The sequence below is a fragment of the Osmerus eperlanus genome, chromosome 5 (genome assembly GCF_963692335.1).
Source record: "Osmerus eperlanus chromosome 5, fOsmEpe2.1, whole genome shotgun sequence".
Classification (NCBI taxonomy): Eukaryota; Metazoa; Chordata; class Actinopteri; order Osmeriformes; family Osmeridae; genus Osmerus; species Osmerus eperlanus.
In genome coordinates, this window is record NC_085022.1 from 23,356,852 (window position 1) to 23,377,217 (window position 20,366).

Consider the following 20,366-nt stretch of genomic DNA (forward strand, 5'->3'; position numbering starts at 1 on the left):
CAACATCAAAAAAGTAGTTTTCATTATAATATAAAACATTGTCATAATAACCTGTCTAAATGCTGTTGGCAACATTGCAGCTGCGCAGCGTAAAGGGCGAGCTCCACCTACATTGTTAATTATTAGTTTCCTGTTGCAAAAGACTCAATTTCCCAGAACAACGTAAAAAAACGTAAAACATGCGCACTACAACGTTTTACTTCTAGCGCAACCAAGGGCACATGTGATAACAGGGGACACACTGAACACGTTACCTAAAGGAGTTGCTGCCAAGCAGGGCTATTGGTCAGTGATATTTGTGCTGCTGCTACGTTTTATCCTTAGCTTTGCCCAAAAGAGTCTCGTTTTTTTCCCCTCGAATGGGTTATTTTAGGTCGCCGTTTCACACGGACATTATGAAATGCGTTTGACTACGTTCCGCACAATTGCTTGAAAGCTGTGATCGTAATGCTGTGGTATACAACGACTTTGAGGGTCTGCTTTAGACTCGTGCGTTGGAAACCCCGTCAGAAGACCCTGCCTAACTTTACTTTCCAACACACTCCGCGGACTCTCTCCACTTCTCCGTGCGCCTCAACGCAGAATGAGATAAACAAACCGCTGAAGCAATGGACTCTAGTTGTTAACCCATTCAGCAAAGTGCGCGCACAACTCACTTGCAGCATTTCCATACGTCCTTTAGACCCACATGCTTTCCCTGAGTCGAACCGTGCTTTCATCACTGTTCACGGTACCAGTGCCGACCAGGGAATCAAGCTGGACAACGTCCATGTCCACTACGATGATCAAAGTAAGGAGCTACTTATTCTGTCAGAGAAGGTCAACAGCAGCATGTCCGTGGAGTTGACTGCTCCGGTAAAAAGTGGTGAGTGGTCAAATGATGTCTGCATCTGGTCATTGGGTAGAATTTGTGTGTCGCACAGATGTAAGGGTTATCCTATTCAGACATTATGTCAGAAAGATCACTCTTAATGTTACGCCAAGTTGTTCAGGGGTGTGGCGACGGCAGCTTTAGAGGATGCTGCAATGTTATGAAACTTAGCATTGCAGCTAAAACGATGTATTGACATTTCAGAAAGGGTCACCACGCTTGAAGCTCAATAGAATTTGTTCAGTTTCTGTAACGTGTAATAAAACGATATTTTACAGATCTTTACATCACAGCTCAAGGAGAAGGTAATGTTCGGGTCGAGAACATGGAGTGTGACGTGTGCAAGGTGCAGACAGAGAGGGGGGATTGCGTGCTGCACGCTGTCAAGGTACACCTTACGGTCATTCATAAATGCCCAACTATTCCTTCATCCAGTAAATATTCTAAACATACTTGTGACTTTTGTAAGCAAAACAAAGCCATACAAAGATGATTAAAATAATATAGATATGAGGCAGGGTGAGGGGAAAGCTGGGGTTAAATGACTTGGCCTGAATATGACCTCCCGCTCCCCCTTCCTCAGGCTCACCGGGTACAGGTACGGACCCAGGGCGGGGCCGTCACCGGCGGGGGTACTATCCACGGCGATGTGGACATCAGCACCACAGGGGATGGGGTACGACTGGTTCACGAGCTGTAGGCTGTCTAGGGGGCAGGGCCCAAAAAATTTAAATGGGACCAACTGCATGTGGTGGAGCTTCATCACAGTGTCTGGCATACTGGGCCATTGTAGTGGGTGCTTTATCATGTTTTATCTACCATATTCTAGGGGCATCCAAGAGGGCACTTTTGCTGTGTTTTCTTTTACATGAGGGCACCCCCTTCCTTTGTCCACCAGTGTGTAGATCTGAGATTAATTGTTTCAGATTCAGAACAATTACTGTTATGTTTATGCACTATTATACTGTTTGTTTCTTCGGACCAAATATTCCGGTAAAACAGTTTTTCTTCCTGTGTTCAGTAGCTGCCCCCTAATAGACAATAGTTGGCAATGATACACTACATGTTCTATAGACCTAATGTGTTTGCTCATTAAGACAAGAGCTTGAAGTTCCATCACAGAATGTTGTGTTTCCAGGCTGTGGACATGAAGAAGGTCCAGGGGACGGTGCTGCGGGTGTCCACGGAGCGTGGCCCTCTGAAGATAAAAGCCATCTATGCTGAAAACATCCTGGTTGCCTCCAGCTCAGGACCCATCCAGCTGGGCCATGTGCACGGTGAGGAACACGTCATGAATGATGTTCAGGGTTTTTATACAAGATTGATGAACAAAGTTTGTATTTGAGCTCACTTTTTAAATGAACATGTAATGGAATCACACCTAAATTACAATAAGTCCTGTCCCTCGAGATGCTGTTTCTGAATGCAAAACACCTGAGACATGACCTGTTGTTCATCCCCTCATGTTTCCCTCTTCAGGGGACGCCAGCGTGCGGTCAGAGGCTGGGGACATCGTCGTAGGTAAGCTGAGTCCTCCTCCTCAGTGGATCGTGTACAAAACAGATGTTGATGGTGAGTCTTCCTGTCTTCAGACAGCTCCAGCGGTCACCTCCAGATGTCCTCCCTGAGGGGAGACGTTGATGCTTACGTGGGAGAGAGCGGCACCGCTGAGCTCAGCAGCCTGGAAGGTGTGACCAGGAATACAGTCAGGCTGGAGGGAGGCTTCCTGTCTCAAATACCTTGAGTCATCTTTGTCTTTTTCCCTTCCTTGTCAGGTTCAGTGTGCGTGCGCCTGCCTGCCTCCTCCCGGGCGGGCCTGAGGCTGCGTGGGGACTCTGTGGAGCTCAGCCCAGAGGTCACCCTGCAGGAAGCAGACAGCTACTCCAAAAGTGGCCAAACTCACATCACTGGTGAGTCCTGCCGGACCTGCTCACTAGTAGCTCACTGGAAGACAAGCCTGTTAACGCTACGCTACCCCCCCACCTCTTCCTAGGCTTTATGAACCAGCCACAGGAGGGACAGTGGATTGACGCCCAGACAGACAAAGGCACCGTCAGGGTGAAGACACAGAGCTGGTTTGAGTCCCTGAAACTGGGGAGCTGAGTTCGTCCCTTCCTCGAACCCTTGAAACCTGGGCAGTAGAGCCCCCCCACCCCCAGGCTGGCAGGATGGACCCCCCCCACCCCCCCCCCCCACCCCCAGGCTGGCAGGATGGACCCACACAGTTTTACCACATTTGGAAGAACCATCGCTTAGAAACGTTTCCTGGGATGTACTGAAATGGATATTGTATGTAATCAATCATGTTTTGTTTTTTAAGTTATTTCAAATGCTAAATGAAACACAAACTAAAATAAATAATATATAGGTCATGATTAGCAGGGCTGGTGAGTGTGTGGATGTGCTTTCCTGGGGATGTATGATGGAATATGTATCTCATATAAAACATTATGGAATCCCATGAAAAAATGGGTCCTTTAATAACCGGTTTTCATTGTGGTCATTCTTCGATTACTCCGGTTTGCTGCACATGTCAAGGACACGCCTCTTTCGTTCCTCTTGTTGTCATGGAAGCTGGTGTTTCTAAGGACGGTTGCTTGCTCTTCCTCCTCCCAAGTGTCATCTACTTTGCCAGGCTTTCTGATTGGCTGCAGTAGCTGGTCCAGGTTGTTGTAGCCGAACCAGTAGGGGGCATCGTCATGGCTATGCTCCCAGAGCTTGACCCGTGTCTGCAGCCTCACAGCAGCCAGCCTGCAGGAGCACACACACATCTATGTCAATGTTCTTTAATCAGTGTCTAAACGTGTTTTTATAGCTGTGTGTTTTGTGTTTATAAATGTTTAGATGTGTTACTTGGAGATGGCGGTGCAGTAGTTCATGCTGATGCTGCAGAGCTGAGGACAGCCCCTCTGGAGGAGGCGAGCTGTCTTGTCCGTCAGCAGCATGCAGCCGCTCAGGTCCAGCTCCCGCAGGAAGTGACCTGTGCCCGCCAGGTACTGCACTGCCATGTCTGTCATCTGGGAGAGAACAACAGACTGATGCTTTGAAAAAGATCATTTCTCATTCAGCACTTATTCATCCATTGTTTTTTGCTGAGGTGGGTATGACATCAAATTCAGTATTTAAACATTCCTTTCCAATAGTGAGTGGGATGTGGTGTGAGCACCTTTGGGCAGCCTCGCATGTTCAGGGAGATGAGGGCCCTGCAGTAGAATGCCAGGGCCTTGATGGCCTGGTCAGACAGGGACACGCAGTGAGACACGTCCAGCTGCTCCAGACCCGGCACCTCTCTGCAGAACTTCTACCCTCGTGAGGTGAGAAAGTATGGGAGAGAAGAGGGCCGAAGTGAGAAGAGTAGGAGAAGGAGGGGCAAATGACAATCTAGTTTAAAAGGTGCTGATGACACGTTGTCTCCTTGACCAGAGGAACTCCCGTCCTGCACCTCTATGCTGATGTCTGTGATCCACACACACTCAGAGGCCACCAGCTTCTTTAGACCACAGTTTCCACCAAGTAACGTCAGTCCCTGTGAACACAACACAGTCAGGGCTACAGAGAGCAGTCAGTCCCTGTGAACACAGTGTGTGTGTGTGCTCTGTCACACCTGGTCCTGGACGTTGCAGCCGCTAATGTCCAGAGAGATGACGGAGCTGTTGCTTAGCCACTCCAGGGCTGCGTCAGTCAGGTTTTCACAGTAACGCACACTCAGGTGCCTCAGCTGGGAGCACCTTCACACACATACACATTTAAAAACCTGGGAAAAATAATGCATGCACATGCATGTCTATGGATGTCTACTGGAACACTCACAAATATATAAACACATAATAGGTATTGGGCAGTCTGTATATGTGTTTAATCACTGTAAATATATGTATGTCCATGCCCTGTATAGTACTGTCTGTCCTTGTATTGTTTTTGTATTCTGTATAGTTTTTTTATTCGATGTGTCTGAAATAAAGTTGAATTGAACTTGAATTGTGTGTGCGTGCCTGTGTCCCTCACCTCTGTGCCCCCTCATGATGGACAGGTCCCCTCACCTCTGTGCCCCCTCATGATGGACAGGTCCCCTCACCTCTGTGCCCCCTCATGATGGACAGGTCCCCTCACCTCTGGTGCCCCCTCATGATGGACAGGTCCCCTCACCTCTGTGCCCCCTCATGATGGACAGGTCCCCTCACTTCTGTGCCCCCTCATGATGGACAGGTCCCCTCACCTCTGTGCCCCCTCATGATGGACAGGTCCCCTCACCTCTGTGCCCCCTCATGATGGACAGGTCCCCTCACCTCTGTGCCCCCTCATGATGGACAGGTCCCCTCACCTCTGTGCCCCCTCATGATGGACAGGTCCCCTCACCTCTGTGCCCCCTCATGATGGACAGGTCCCCTCACCTCTGTGCCACCCTCATGATGGACAGGTCGCTGATGCGGCTGCAGTGATCCAGATTCAGCTCCAGCAGCCTGGAGGCAGATGGGCTCTCCGTCAGGTAACGCAGCCCCATGTCAGTCACCCTGCAACATACAGCCCCATGTCAGTCACCCTGCAACATGCAGCCCCATGTCAGTCACCCTGCAACATACAGCCCCATGTCAGTCACCCTGCAACATACAGCCCCATGTCAGTCACCCTGCAACATACAGCCCCATGTCAGTCACCCTGCAACATACAGCCCCATGTCAGTCACCCTGCAACATACAGCCCCATGTCAGTCACCCTGCAACATACAACTCTGGATTGTTTACATATTCAAGCAAAACAATATTCACATACACTGTGGGATTCAAAGTGTATGTGAGGGAGAACACACACACCTACAGCAGTGAGAGATGTTGATGTTCAGCAGGTTCCTCAGGACACCCATGGCCTTGAGGCTGACGTCAGTCATCCTGGGACACTGGGCGGCGTGGAGTCTGGTGAGGCCAGGGGAGCTGCGGCACAGAGCCTTCCAGCTGATGTCAGTCATGCGAGGGTTTCCTGCAAGAACACACACAGATTTTTGTGTAGCCTCTGAATTTGGTCCAAGTTGGTTAAGCCTCTTGAGCACTGTCTCCCTCTGCCAGACATGGAAGACACACACACATTCAGTCCCTCACCCTCAGTGATGAAATTCCTAAGATTGGCCACCTCAGCGATGGCCTTGAAAGCGGAGTCTGACAGATGGGGTGTGTCCATGAGAGAGACAGCAGACAGAGAATGTAACTTGGAGATAAGTGCCTGTAGGGCAAGAGGAGGTAAGACACAGACTGGGACTGAGATCCAGACTAAGATCCATACTAAGATCCAGACTAAGATACAGACTCACCAGCACACAGCTGTCTGTCAGGGTGGGCATATCGTTGAACACTAACTCCTGAAGGGAAGGGCATCCTGCAGCAATGTGTCTGAAACCTTCCACAGAGATCTGGGAGGAGGTGGGATGACAGTTAAAAGAGAGATAGAAAGAGGGGTAGAGAGGGAGAAAACATGTGTAATCCTACACCAGACCCCTCCCTGTTTCTGGTCTGTATCAGAGCCAGCTGCACCAAAACATTCTCCAGGGGAGGGTTTAGGCAGAAGAAAGCCCACATGATGAGTGTTTTCAAACTAAAAACAGCCACGTCCAGGCCCCCTCTCCACGCCCCCTCCCCAGGCCCCCTCCCCAGGCCCCCTCCCCACGCCCCCTCCCCAGGCCCCCTCCCCAGGCCCCCTCCCCAGGCCCCCTCTCCACGCCCCCTCTCCACGCCCCCTCTCCACGCCCCCTCTCCTCCTCTGTCCCTCTCGCTCAGCCAGATTCAGATGCTGTGCTCATTCTCAAGTGTCTGACTGGATCGAGGAGAGACGGCTGTGTGGACCTAAACATCAGATTGGACTTCAGGACCACATGAGGGGGACAGTCCGGTAGACTGAGAGACTAAGAAGAGGGAAGTGTACGGTAAACCTACAGCCAGTCACCAGACAGACTGGCTGACCAGAAGAGGACTGAAGGAGAGGTAAGGAGAGGCCTGACCACGCACACTGCTCTTGGGTTAGGGTTTGCCCTAACCCTGTTCAGGCTGATCACAGGGGAGAGAAGACTGAGCCTGAGACTAGCCAAAGCTGAGAGGAGAGTGTTCCTGGGGGTGAGAGGAAGGGTGACAGGAGGGGCAAGGAGTAGGAGAGCAGATGAGATGAGCAAAGTGAGGAGGGGGTGAGGGCCGTCACTGACCTGGGTGCAGCTGGAGAGGTCAAGGTGCAGCAGATTTTTGCAGCCCCTTCCTGTGGACAGGTACTGCAAACCCTTATCAGAGAAGGTGCGACAGCCAGCTAGACTCAGGTACTGCAGGTTCACACAGATCCTTGGTGGGGGAGGGAGGTGCAAGTGGATAGAGGTTACATGCTGGAATCACTTTAATAGTTTTGAGTAGAGCTGGAAGGGTTTTACATTTATTGTTCTGTTTCTACTCTTACAGGACCTGAAAGACTCTGCATTCTACTGTATTGTTCGTTCTCAATGTTCATATTTCTCCTGAACTGTCTCTCTTTCTTCCCCTTCCTGTCTGCCACATGTTTAAATCACTGGGGCGTGACAGCACTGGGAAAGCCAAACGCTGACATGAAATACAACATTGGACCGTGTTTAGTCTTCCCAATGTAAGAGAGAGATCAATACTGTTTAGATTAGGACCCTGTAGGGCAGGGTTCTCCAACCCTGGTCATGTTTTAGATGTTTCCCTGCTCCAGCACACCTGATTCAAATGAATGGTCATTACCCGGCTTCCACAGAGCTTGATAACCCATTCATTTGAAACAGGTGTGCTGGAGCAGGGAAACATCTAAAACATGCAGGACAGCAGCCCTGGAGGACCAGGGTTGGAGAACCCTGCTGTAGGGTGTCAGGGGTCATGAACACACCATCAGAGAGGTGCACTTCAAACATTCTGACTACAGGGCTACTGGGGGTCAGATTCCACTGTGATCCACCACTAGCTTGTCATGTATGATTTATCTAGTCTCAGACTTTGCAACGCTACTGAGATTCAGGCCTTGGGCCTGGAGGAAAGAAAGCCGTTAGCATAGCCTTCTGATTCTGCCTTCTTCAGTTACTGTTTTATATCTACCTGGACAGCTTTCTCTGCTCTCTCTGTGTACCTGGACAGCTCTCTCAGAGCTCCGTTGGTTACCAGCGTGGCAGACAGGTTGAGGTAGAGCAGAGAGGGGCAGCTGTCTACGATCATCCTCACCATCTCATCCTGTCAAATGACAAAACACAGACCCCCTCTCAGCACCAGCCTGCCTTGGCATTCACACAATGCTCATGTGGCCAAACTGTACATTCTGATGGAGATAAACACACCCACAGGCTGTCATGAATATACTCACATTAACATTGGAGCATTCAGACAGGTTGAGCTCTTGTAGGTTTCTGCATTCACCTGGGATGGATACACAGACATACACACTCTATTATGTAACATTTTAAGCTAATCTTCAAAACTCAAAGTTGCATATTTTCCAGACATCAGTCTCTTGCAGCCAATCTCTTTAGACATATTTTCTTAATGTCCCTTCAAGTGCTGTGTTTGTATCCAGCAGCAGGCTCCTCCACTCTACAGGACCAGCTGCTGGGCCTCAGGCAACGTTTGAAACTAGTACAGGCACATTGGATTTTCATCTGCTCCTGCTTCCTAACCTAAATCCTTTATGATTCTAAATCTTGATGTCCATTCTACTTGCTGCAGAAACCTCCACGGCCCGACCTCTAGCTCCAGCTGTCCCCAGCCAGAGGCCACTCCAGTAGGGTCAGAATGCTGATGAACTCCCCTCTCCTCCTGGTGCTCCTGGGCATCCTGCTGCTGGAGCCGTGCCAGCTGAAGAGGGCAGGGCGGGGGGGCAGGGGGTACTGGGGCATAAGGCTCAGACCAGACAGGTACATCTCCAGTTATTAAGCATAGTGATGGTGCTGTTGTGGACATGTTATCTCTCCAAGTTCTGTCAGATTTTTGCTTTATAAGCCATAAGGGCAAAGCAACAATTATTTATTTTAAATCCACAAGGAATGGACAGTATTTGAATGAATATTTGAACCCTTGTGCAGCAAGGAGCCGAGGGGCGGCCGGCAGGGCAGGGCAGGTGCTCATAGGCTTGCTGGAGTCTCGGACTGCTCCGAGTTCACCGAGTCACAGGAGAACTTCCTGGACTGCCAGGAGAGATACCTGGGCTCCATCCCCGCCACGTTCTCCTGGGCGGGCCGCCAGCCACACCACCTGCTGCTGGCCCGGAACCGCATCAAGGTCCTGCGAGACGGAGCGTTCTCCGAGTTCTCTGGTCTGAAGAGCCTGGACCTGCAGCAGAATCAGCTGGTGCTGGTGGAGGAGGGGGCGTTCACAGGCCTGACCCGCCTCACCACCCTGCTGCTTCAGCACAACCATCTGAGCACCCTTGGAGAGGAGGCGCTCATCCCCCTGCCCGCCCTGCGACACCTGCGTCTCCATGATAACCCCTGGAGCTGCCGCTGCCCGCTGGAAAGCCTTGTGCGCACTCTGCAGGTGCCTAGCAACCGTTACTTGGGAAACCATGCCAGGTAAGTGAGTCGACAGATAAAACCAACAGAAAGTGGAAAAGTTTTTGTCTCCTTGCATTATGTCACTCTAAAACACATTTGTTCCATTGCTCTTCCTAAACGACTTGCTGTGGAATGCAGAGCAGGATGACATCATACATGTGTGCCTACAGGTGCGAGGATCCGGCCTGGCTGAAAGGCAGGAAGTTGCGCCAGGTGGACCCAGAGCTGCTGTGTGTGGAGAGTGACCCCACCCCAGAGACCCTCGTAGATCTGCCGGCGCCCATTCCCCTCCGCACCAGGCCAGACGCCACCTCTGTGTGCCACACCTACCTCTTCCCCCAGCCCAGGCTTGACTGCAAGAGCAGAGGTCTTACATTACTGCCTCCACCTCCATCACCAGCTTCATCACCACCTCCATCACCACCTCCATCACCACCTCCATCACCACCTCCATCACCACCTCCATCACCACCTCCATCGAGAGCTCAAAATAAACATTTTCACTTGGTAGCACTGGTGCTCCCAACTTTAAAAAGTTAGGAGCACCAGCAAAAACTTAGAAGCACCAACTGAAAATGTTCATATCGTATTTTCAGCTTGTCAGCTTTTTGAGTGTGAGTTGTTTATCATATTACCATGATTTTTTCCATTGCACTCTACCTTGATGTGTTGGTTGATCAGAGCAGGTGTTGGTAAGCCTCTCAGCCCATAAGGCCTCTCACGAGGACTAGAAGAAATGAGTCATGCTGTGTATTAGAGAACACGTATGTTCATGATTATGGTCACACGTCACCACTCGACCTACAAAAACAACATTCCTAGCTGGATTCCCAGAATCCAGGGGGAACATTGTGGTTTGGCAAGTGTCTCATTTTTCTCTTTTCCTATTTTTGAAAACAACATAACTACAGGTAGGTCCACATGAGGACTCTAATGTCTACACACTTACACAAAACTCCATCTACACACAACCCAGCTCACAAAAAATATTTTTAGTTTATGTATTGCCTAAAATATATTGTATTTTTGTGAGCCTGAATTAGCACAAGCTTGACTCGCTGGTGGGGTGTCTAGCTGGAGCAGGGAGAAGCCTGCCAGGTTTCCAACTGAACCTCCTCCAGTGTCGGCCCCCCCTGGGCCTCCCAACGCAGGCTCCTAAACACCACTGTAGTAGTCAGCACAGAATCATTGATCAAAAAAGCCCAAGTTAAGATGCTCTAAAGGAGGGGGTGCATTTCAGGGCAGGGCTGTAATGTCTTGAAATGTACCTTTTTTTCCAGACTTTTTTTGTCCCTACTTTTTTTTTCCTACCTTTTTTTTCTACCTTTATTTACCCTAACTCTGACTAAGAAGGTGCCACATGCATGAAACTTACTCTGGTTGCTCATACTAGTCCCCTCAATGTTAGAAACGTGACTTTAAATAACCAGACCAGCTTGTTAACCCTCAGCTCTTAAAGGCAGGGTATCTAATGTGTTTAAGAAGCACTTTTTGTCAAAATTTGTCTAAAAAACTTCACATCTTGATAGCAACCAATACATGAAAAGGTTTGACAGTAATATGAAATCAATCCAACATCTGTTGGCATTGTTACATTACATTATCCATAGGGAACATATATGACAGAACAATTATTTTGTTTACAATTATTAAATACTGTTTGGGGTAGAAACACAAAGACAAAGTTGACCCCCTTTTCCCCAGGACTAATGGAGGTTCCCATAGAGATTCCGGAAGATGCTATACACATAGATCTATCCCATAATGCCATCCACCACCTCAGGGCCAGAGAATTCCTGGAGGCCAGAAGCCTGAGGACCCTAAACCTCAGCAGCAACAACCTGGAGCACATCCACACAGGTGAGAGACCTGGAGCACATCCACACAGGTGAGAGACCTGAGCACATCCACACAGGTGAGAGACCTGGAGCACATCCACACAGGTGAGAGACCTGGAGCACATCCACACAGGTGAGAGACCTGAGCACATCCACACAGGTGAGAGACCTGGAGCACATCCACACAGGTGAGAGACCTGGAGCACATCCACACAGGTGAGAGACCTGGAGCACATCCACACAGGTGAGAGAGGAGGAGGGGGGCTGGTGGGGCTCTCTTCTCAAGTGATTTGAGATAAAGACTTTCAGGGTAACAAGACAGAACCCATTAAAGATGCTGTAAAGCAAATTCCATGATTTGCTTCTCAGTACATTATATACGTGTGAAATGAGTTCCTGAAAGCATGTGCAAAGCTCAAAAACTTTGTCGCACTGAAATGTGGAGTAAGACCGTTGAACAGTTTTCAGCTAAGGTTTTGTTTAGGCAGGGCAAAACCCAACCTATCTACGTCACAGCCACCTATCTACGTCAGATCACAGACGGTTTATATAACCTGCATTCTGTTAATCAGCTGGTGCGATGCAAAGACAAAGTAATGAACACATAAAACACTCAGAGACTGCAGGTAGGTCTGTTCTGATATCTGCAATTGATTTAGCTAGTGTTGCTGTTGTTGTTAAATTCAATACATTCGAGGGGGCGGAGCTTCAGCTCCTACAGGCGACACGCCCCCCCAGTATCAAGCAGAGAAGACTGCTGATTTTCTCAAGATTTCAAAGCCTAATTTAACATACTTGTCTGTGTTTTTTTTCATTTGGATGGGTAGTTAACAACACATTCTTCTGTGGTGTGATGAACTTAAAACTAATGTTATGTTCTGCTTTACAGCATCTTTAACCAGCATGCCTGGGCCTGTGTTGTCTCTGTCAGCGTCTCTGTCTGGCCTGCTGCACTTGAGGGAGCTGGACCTGTCCAACAACAAGCTGCTCTTCTTCCAGTATGGAGTCCTGGAAGATCTGTACTTCCTGTCCTTGCTGCGGCTGGGGGGGAACCCATGGGTGTGCAACTACAGGTGGGTTCCAGTAACCACACTTCCACATTTACGTTTTGTCTTTTTTTTTTTCACATAGCAACCACACTTCCACATAGCAACCACACTTACTCATAGCAACCCCACTTCCACATAGCAACCACACTTACTCATAGCAACCCCACTTCCACATAGCAACCACACTTCCTTATAGCAACCACACTTCCACATAGCAACCACACTTCCACATAGCACCCACACTTACTCATAGCAACCACACTTACTCATAGCAACCATACTTCCACATAGCAACCACACTTTCACATAGCAACCACACGTCCTACCCTGTGAGTGTACAGCCTTATCTAACAGATGAACACTCGTTTCCAGCATACACTACATGGTGTATTGGCTCCGGCTCCACCCACGGGTCAGCACCTCAGGCCTGCTCTGCCACTCCCCCCCGGAGCACAGTGGGAAGAGCGTGGGGGAGTATGTGCACTCATACAACCGAGCCTGCCCCAAAGACAGGGACCAGAACCAAGACCAGAACCAGGGCCTGGACCAGACAGACCCAGAGCTCTGGAACACAGCCTTGGAGCTGCAGGCTGTGCTGGAGGAGGAGGAGGAGCCAGCACACCTCAGAGCTCCTCAAAAGTACCAGATCATCCGGCTGACTTGAGGAGCAGCAGAGCCAGACCAGCAGCGTGCCAGAGTTCCTCCTGTGTCCTCCTACATCAAGGAAACTAAGTCTGCATCAGATGCAGGAACTAACTGTCTTCAATATCCTTTTAAGCTTCTCATTATTCTTTTTTTTCACCCCATTTTTCTTCTTCCATGTGATTTATAGCTGATAAAAATAGTCTTCTGGTCATATGATAGTGATTATATATGTATATATATATATACATTTTACTGTGGAATTTATGTGTATGTATGTCTGTAAACAGACAGCACTCACTGATGCATGTGATGCTGGGCCACTGTAGGGAGGTGCACGCACGCATGTTGAGGTGGACCACAAACGGGCGGTGCTTCTGCAGGATCTGCCCCACGGTGCAGTCTGTGATCCATGCTCGCTCCACCGAGAAGTTGATCTGCCAGAGACACCGGGACACATGACCACTACAAGAACATGCTGTGTTTGTGTGTGTGATTTCATGTATTTGTGCATGTGTGCACGTGTACACAGTATATGTGTGTGTGGGTGTGTTTGTGTGCGCAATACACACCCTGCTCCACAGCGAACACGTCTGAGCGATAGTCCTCCAGGTGCAACATACCTCGGCACACTTCAGTAGGTCCCCCACATCCAAATAATGGAAGATCTAAACCCAAATCCAAAACATTCTATTAATCTGACAGACAGGTTATTATAACTTCTCCAGGACTGTGCTCTAAGACTTCACACATTTTCTCCCTGAGATTTTCCAACAATTATAGTTATATTTAGGTTGAGGTGTGATGTTGGTACAAAGCGGAGTGTAAACACCCTTCCCACCAAGCTGCCTGGTTGGAGACTAGCTTCTTCCCCAAACATAGTCATGGTACAGCGGACTATGACTATACCACCCGAAGGACAGACTATGCTTCAAGCAGGAGCAAGACACACTGTAAATACCATAATAGACTGTGTTATTGAACAACCTATGAATGTCTGGACTGTTTGCTGCCAAGGTCTACATTTATTTCTTGCTTTTTGACTGTTTTTAATGTTTTATTGAATGTTCTTAATTGTTTTTAAAACTTGTTTTCTTTTGCATTATGTTTTGATGCTTTTAATGGTTTTATGTGAAGCACTTTGAATGGCCTTGTTGAAATGTGCTCTACAAATAAACTTGCCTTGCCTTACCTTACACTACTATAAACCACTCCTGTAGGAATAAAGACATCAGTGAAGACTGGGTCTGAAACTAGTCATCAGAGAGGCGCTGTTGCCCTCCGCTGCCCTCACACAATCCATTCATATCGTTGTTTCACAAACAAACACCAAGGCAACAGATAATAGACCATAATAGTCTGTGACTGATTACAATCAACCCCCCTTAAAGTGATATTAAACTCAAACTCGTAATGTATAAGAGCCCGTAGGGGCTCTCCTCACACAAGGCTGAGAACAAATGAGGTTAGCAGGGAGTAATGGGATGAAAGGTCAAGATGAGATCAGGTCAGACAGAGGGAGGGTGGATGGAGAGACTGAGGAAGATAAAGAAAGTGAGAGGGAAAGCATAAAGAAAAAGTTTAAGAGGAATACAGAGATATAAAGCGAGCCAGAGAGAGTGTTGTTTACCAGTAGTGACACCTTGCAGGGCAGGAGTGACAGGCTGTCTTTCCCTTCTACCATGGTAACCTCTGACATCTGGCTGTTCAACTCTGACACACCCTCCAGCCTCTGAAAACAAAACTAAGTTAACCACAAAAGCCTACACACAGTTTGGACAGCAAATTATTAAACTCATGACTGGCGAGTGATACCTGTGTCATCATGTGAATGTTAAGTGTGTATCTGTCTTTCTTAGACCCAAGACTTGGGTTGGGGTTAAAATATTTTCCCCAAAAACCTTTGAAAAACAGGTTTTTAAAGGTTGAAAAAATATTGTATTTATATATTTCATATATTTTATATATTTCCCAATAATTTTTGAAACACATATATGAAAGATTTCATCGATTGAAAAATATCGTTATATATATAGTTTCGAAAAAAAGAGGTTTTGAAAGAAAAATATTAAAATATTTTCCCAGAAAAGGGCTTATGGGCTTAACAGACTGTTCAAGAGGCAGTACCCCCCGCAAAGAAGATGGGCCAGACGCTGTCTCTCCTGCCACCCTCAAGCATTGTGCTGACCAGCTGTCTCCGGTGTTCACCAACATCTTTAACACCTCTCTGGAGACATGCCATGTGCCAGCCTGTCTCAAGTCCTCCACCATCATCCCTGTGCCCAAAAAGCCAAGGCCAACAGGACTCAATGACTACAGACCCGTCGCCCTGACCTCTGTGGTAATAAAGTCTTTTGAGTGCCTGGTGCCGGCACAGCTCAAAGCCATCACGGACCCTCTCCTAGACCCCCTGCAGTTTGCCTACAGAGCCAACAGGTCTGTAGACGACGCAGTTAACATGGCCTGACTCTGGTGGAGATGAGTCTGACTATAGGTGGGAAGCTGACAACCTGGTGTAGCCAGAACAACTTAGAGCTTGATGCTCGAAGTTGTGCTCAATGCTCTCAAAACAGTGGAGATGGTTGTGGACAGGAAGAATCCAGCCCCACTCACCCCCATCACCCTGTGTAACTCCCCAGTTCATGTGGTGCCCCATTTTACCTCAAAGTAGTCCTTTGTCTTCTTTGCGTCCTGTACCACGAACCTCCACGCACCTATGATGATCTTGCAGTAGACGACAGTCCAAACTTGCGCAATCTTTTTCACAGCCTCTGAATATAAAAGTAAAAGCAGGGTCATTGTGAAGGGTTTGTAAATAATGTGGGGTTTTCAAATAGACCTTCTCTACTTCTCTCAGTAAATACTGTGATATCTACCCCTAAATCTGATACGTTAGTCACTCTTTACTCGTTGGAAAACTTGTCACCAACCATTTTGCCTAGTCTTGCGGATCTGCACCCATTCCATCCACCGGCCAAGTGCCACTTTCTGTCTCCATAGGCTGTAGTGAGTATTTGCCACATCCATGTTCATCATCAGCTCTACTGCCTCGCTCCTCTTCTCCAAAATAAACTTTTTCCAAGCCCTGTCAGCCCCCACAAACACAGCATCATTAATTCAGTGAGTTTGCAGGTGGCCAGGTGGGTAGTCAGGTGGCCAGGTGGGTAGTCAGGTAGGCAGACACAGAGAGACAAGAAGGCAGGCAGGCAGGTGGAAAGCAGGTGTGATGCAGAGAGACAGATAGGCAGATGAACATGGAATGAGAATATGACTTATCCTTTACCCATTAGTTACCCCACCCATTAGTTATTTTAATACTAGGCCAAGAGGGAACAACATTACATCCACCCAATGCAGATGGATGCCCTGTTCAACAAGAGAGATATGATCCAGTATTTTGCTTGTTCTGAGCAGTAGAAGATGATTAGATATTCAGATAGCAGTCAACAAGACCCAGGCAGCCAGTGATACCCTACACTGACACAATCCAGGCGACTCTAAAGAAACAGGAGCTGCAGGATTGAATAACACCTGAACAGATCCTGGGTCAAGTCATGGATCACGTCTACCTGCATGAGCATCACAAAAAGGTCGATTTCAGATGCCAAGAGCAGTAAAGATAAGTGCTGCTTAGGTGAATGATTTGGTAAATTTAGTCCCAGGTCAACCGTTTCAGACATTCTCCTATGCTGAATAGGTATACACATTCATATCTAGATTACATAATTCTGGTAAAACCTCTGTGGCATTTACTTTTACAAAGCATCAAATAAACAGGGTTAATCACTGTATGTACTCATCTTTTAAACACTTCGAATAAGAAGGATAGTTGCAGGGTCAATCTGGTCATTCCACTCTACAACTGGTAGAGATCTAAAGGGAATTGGCAAGAGACAAGTTAGCTTTTTCTTAAAAAATATTCCTGGGTTTAAGTTGTAGGGGTTTGGTGTTGGCACTGGGCCATGGAGGCTGGTTTGGTGTTGGCACTGGGCCATGGAGGCTGGTTTGGTGTTGGCACTGGGCCATGGAGGCTGGTTTAGTGTTGTCACTGGGCCATGGAGGCTGGTTTGGTGTTGTCACTGGGCCATGGAGGCTGGTTTGGTGTTGTCACTGGGCCATGGAGGCTGGTTTAGTGTTTGTACTGGGCCATGGAGGCTGGTTTAGTGTTGGTACTGGGCCATGGAGGCTGGTTTAGTGTTGGTACTGGGCCATGGAGGCTGGTTTCACAACACCAGGTGTCTCTAATCTACCAGATAGAGAGAGTGACTAACTTTCTAAGACCAGTTTGCACCAAGGTTAACCCTTATCAGTCAGGAAAGCTCTGGAACAGCCCCTGGGGTTCGAGTTTTAAACAGCAACTGGAACTGTCACAGGACACTGAAACTCATCTTACAATCATAATGACTCTTTGGTTATCTTTAAGGTGTGTTCCTTGAGGTTTGTTCCACAGCTTCATGTCTTCTGGTTGTCAGGAAATTTGGATGTAAATGTGTAATGTTGTGTATAGGGTCTCGTGGATTTACTTTCTATGGTTCGGAGGCTCCATTTGTTTCCCTGCTCAGAAAGGTGAGTATTTAAGAACCACACTCACAATTCTTTAAAGGAACCAAAACACATGATTTCTTTATTAGCACATTGTTTTAAGGGAGGGCCTTGAAGCTAAAATTTCAAATACATCTTTTCTTTGCTAGCTTATAGTCTGGTGCCTGCGTTTTGGTTCAGTGCTGAGGCCGACAGCTCCAGACCTGCTGTACCTGTCCCTCACCAGAACACCTCATACCACTTCAACTCCAAAGGCGTTCCAGACTCTGGTCCTGAAACTCTACACACAAACTATGAAACGCCAGCTATTAGTCCCAAACGCTTCTCTACTCACCTGACAGTATCCGCCCTTCAAGCCCCTAAACCAAAGCAGTTAAGTAATGCACGTTGGCCAACACCCAGCCGCACTGACCCGCCGATGGGTAGACCTATTCTGGCTGGCACTGGCCAAAGTAAACCCCAGCAGAGAGTCAGGTACCCTGGTGCCCCTTCTGACTCACATGAGAAACCTGATTATGGTAACAATGTCCAGCCTCTCTACACTTACTTAATTGAGAAGTCTTCGCAAGGTGGGGTTGAAAATGGAGTCAGTTTTCCAACCATGAAGGATTTTTTCAAATTAGTGAATTCCCTGAAAACCTCCTTCCTCATTCCTTCCACTTCGCTGCCTGGTAGTGAGTCCCAGATTGGCTACACCTCTATTGTGCAAAAGCCTGCCCAACCTGCCCTCAGAAAAGACCAGAAGTGGAATATGGCCAGCAATATCAATCAGATGGCCAACGATGACCTCCAAAGCCAAAAAATAAACCTCTTTGTTTCTTATCCCCTATCTGTAACCCATGAACCAATCACTACTGCTGACAGTCAAGGCCCTGGTCTGCCTTCTTGGCCTGGCAAATCTTACATGGTCCCTGTGGTGGGGGGGCCCATTTCCAACATGTTTGAAACTCCTGGAGCATTTGGTGGTGCAGATGGTAGTTTTTATAAACCTAATGAACAAGCTTCAACAAAGCTGAGCAGAGTGTCTCTAACTGGCTACAATCCTGCACCACTAGAGGGTCGTTTTTACAGCAGTGGTGGCTATACAAGTCCTCCTGGACTGAGCTTAGAAAGTTTCCCTCAGAACAGTGGGTTCCTCCCCCAGAACAGTGGAGGGTTCCTCCCCCAGAACAGTGGAGGGTTCCTCCCCCAGAACAGTGGAGGGTTCCTCCCCCAGAACAGTGGAGGGTTCCTCCCCCAGAACAGTGGAGGGTTCCTCCCCCAGAACAGTGGAGGGTTCCTCCCCCAGAACAGTGGTCTAGACTAGCCCACAGTCATCGTGACCGACCGGCCCAGAGCCTAGCAGTGTGTTCCCATGAGGGTTCCCAAAGGGTAGGCCACCTTACAGACTGCAACTGTGTTCAGTCAAGAGAACACTATGGGTAAAAAAATGTTGTCTGCTTTCAAAGTCACTAAGAGTGCGGCCAAGCCATCTGGCAGGGCTATGTCCAGATGTTCCTTAACCAACACAGACTCACAAGAACAGCTAGACCCAATAATGTTAAGAACTGTAAGGTATTGTAATGCCAGAAGGTCAATTACAAATCCCCATGCTATTTATACAATTGTTTAAGCAACTTGTGACTGACACAGTTCCATCCTGTTCTTGGCAAGAAAATCATTTTTACTCTGAGATGGTGCATAACCTCTCTTAGCATGTTTGGACTTTCTTGTTGTTTTTAAATCATTCTGGTTCCTTGTCTTCTGGCGCTAATCCTATTTAATGTCCCACTGCTGTTCTGCAAAGACTTTACACTGACCTATCCTTGAAATAAAGCATTTGAGGAAACATGTTTCTAATGTTATTATTTTAGTTATAAGCAAACTGAAACTTGCTGATGATAAAAAGCACTTACCTGAAGCACATACTCAGTAAACATTTTCGGTAGCAGGTGTAGGCCTTCTCAACAAGATGTGAATGAAACTGCGAAGTGGTGATGGAGGGGGGGAGGGGGGGGGGAAGAATAACACCACTGATAACTTTGCATAATCAGTGAACAGTCAACTGGTTAAATTTGGTCCCAATTTTAATCAGGACCAGGAAACCATGGAACCATACCAGGCTGTTCTCATGGCTACCAATGATGTTGTGCACCAGCCGGCATGCCAGGGAAGTCATGGCAACTCGCTCAGAATTATCAATCAATGTGTGCCTAGAAATAAAGGTACCTACTATTACAAATTTGCATTATAATTTACAATATAATAGATAACAAATCTATGTGATTTTTCTTTGCCTTGGAAAAGTACAGAAAGTACGCCCCCAAGTGACCATGTCAATTAACATTTCTGCCTACCACTCAATTTCCATATCTTGGTGGTTCTCCTGCAATGCCATAATTTTCATCTCCATGAAATGCATTGGACTCTCAGGACACGACACGCAAAGGCCTGTGAGTAAGGCCTGTTGATGATTAAACAAAATAAAATAATTTTATGAAAAATCCTTGTTGACACACTACAAGTGTAATTGTGCTGCCAGTAATTAACATCTACGCTCTATTAGCTAGCATAGCTCCCGGCCTAATTAAAGGTAACGACTCACATTACTAGCTGGCCTTGCTAGTCAACTACTTGCTACAGTAGCTAACTCGGCTAGAGCTACCTAGTTACAGTAACACCTTATCTCATATCCAATCTAAACAGTGTGACAACTTTAAAGCTTCACCTGAAAAATCTGAGGTAAGGAGTGCTTCAGAATATATTCCTTCAGAGCGGGATCAACATTTTGTAAAGATGCCATGTCAAATATTATTGATCATGGAATACAGAAAGTGGTCCCTGTTCCCCAGCTAGTAGCACTACTGTCTACCTACTACTACTTTATTAGTTTAGTCACTTAAAGAGCGTCCTTTTGGAAGTTA

The 20,366-nt window shown here is 47.6% G+C and overlaps 4 protein-coding genes and 2 long non-coding RNA genes across 6 annotated transcripts; 5 read left to right on the forward strand and 1 right to left on the reverse strand.

Annotated features, from left to right (window-relative positions):
* The first annotated feature begins 207 nt into the window (after positions 1-207).
* Positions 208-3,041, forward strand: fam185a (family with sequence similarity 185 member A). Its single transcript, XM_062462812.1, has 8 exons — positions 208-865; positions 1,150-1,259; positions 1,455-1,547; positions 2,010-2,148; positions 2,351-2,392; positions 2,464-2,559; positions 2,647-2,781; positions 2,865-3,041. Exons 1-8 carry the CDS (start codon positions 448-450, stop codon positions 2,972-2,974), a joined length of 1,143 nt encoding a protein of 380 aa, XP_062318796.1. The 5' UTR covers positions 208-447; the 3' UTR covers positions 2,975-3,041.
* On the reverse strand, positions 2,918-20,306 carry fbxl13 (F-box and leucine-rich repeat protein 13). The gene is made up of 21 exons (XM_062462814.1): positions 20,171-20,306; positions 19,800-19,906; positions 19,562-19,655; positions 19,359-19,426; positions 15,852-16,006; positions 15,583-15,692; positions 14,552-14,653; positions 13,494-13,589; positions 13,223-13,358; positions 8,210-8,262; positions 7,979-8,079; positions 7,056-7,185; positions 6,174-6,272; positions 5,965-6,085; positions 5,683-5,845; positions 5,263-5,382; positions 4,476-4,599; positions 4,314-4,397; positions 4,038-4,172; positions 3,725-3,888; positions 2,918-3,622 (listed from the first exon to the last, which is right to left on the reverse strand). Exons 1-21 carry the CDS (start codon positions 20,243-20,245, stop codon positions 3,349-3,351), a joined length of 2,511 nt encoding a protein of 836 aa, XP_062318798.1. The 5' UTR covers positions 20,246-20,306; the 3' UTR covers positions 2,918-3,348.
* Positions 3,064-4,849, forward strand: LOC134021716 (uncharacterized). The gene is made up of 2 exons (XR_009930544.1): positions 3,064-3,160; positions 3,716-4,849. It is a non-coding gene; the product is annotated as an uncharacterized LOC134021716 (long non-coding RNA).
* LOC134021717 (uncharacterized) lies at positions 5,218-6,437 on the forward strand. Its single transcript, XR_009930545.1, has 3 exons — positions 5,218-5,357; positions 5,715-5,893; positions 6,382-6,437. It is a non-coding gene; the product is annotated as an uncharacterized LOC134021717 (long non-coding RNA).
* Positions 6,574-14,112, forward strand: LOC134021711 (leucine-rich repeat-containing protein 17-like). The gene is made up of 7 exons (XM_062462810.1): positions 6,574-6,840; positions 8,569-8,756; positions 8,925-9,410; positions 9,563-9,759; positions 11,097-11,252; positions 12,162-12,303; positions 12,652-14,112. Exons 2-7 carry the CDS (start codon positions 8,635-8,637, stop codon positions 12,941-12,943), a joined length of 1,395 nt encoding a protein of 464 aa, XP_062318794.1. The 5' UTR covers positions 6,574-6,840; positions 8,569-8,634; the 3' UTR covers positions 12,944-14,112.
* LOC134021712 (uncharacterized) lies at positions 17,147-19,273 on the forward strand. The gene is made up of 3 exons (XM_062462811.1): positions 17,147-17,344; positions 17,429-17,487; positions 17,613-19,273. The coding sequence occupies exons 1-3, from the start codon at positions 17,322-17,324 to the stop codon at positions 18,767-18,769; spliced, it is 1,239 nt and encodes a 412-aa protein (XP_062318795.1). The 5' UTR covers positions 17,147-17,321; the 3' UTR covers positions 18,770-19,273.
* Positions 20,307-20,366: the final 60 nt, after the last annotated feature.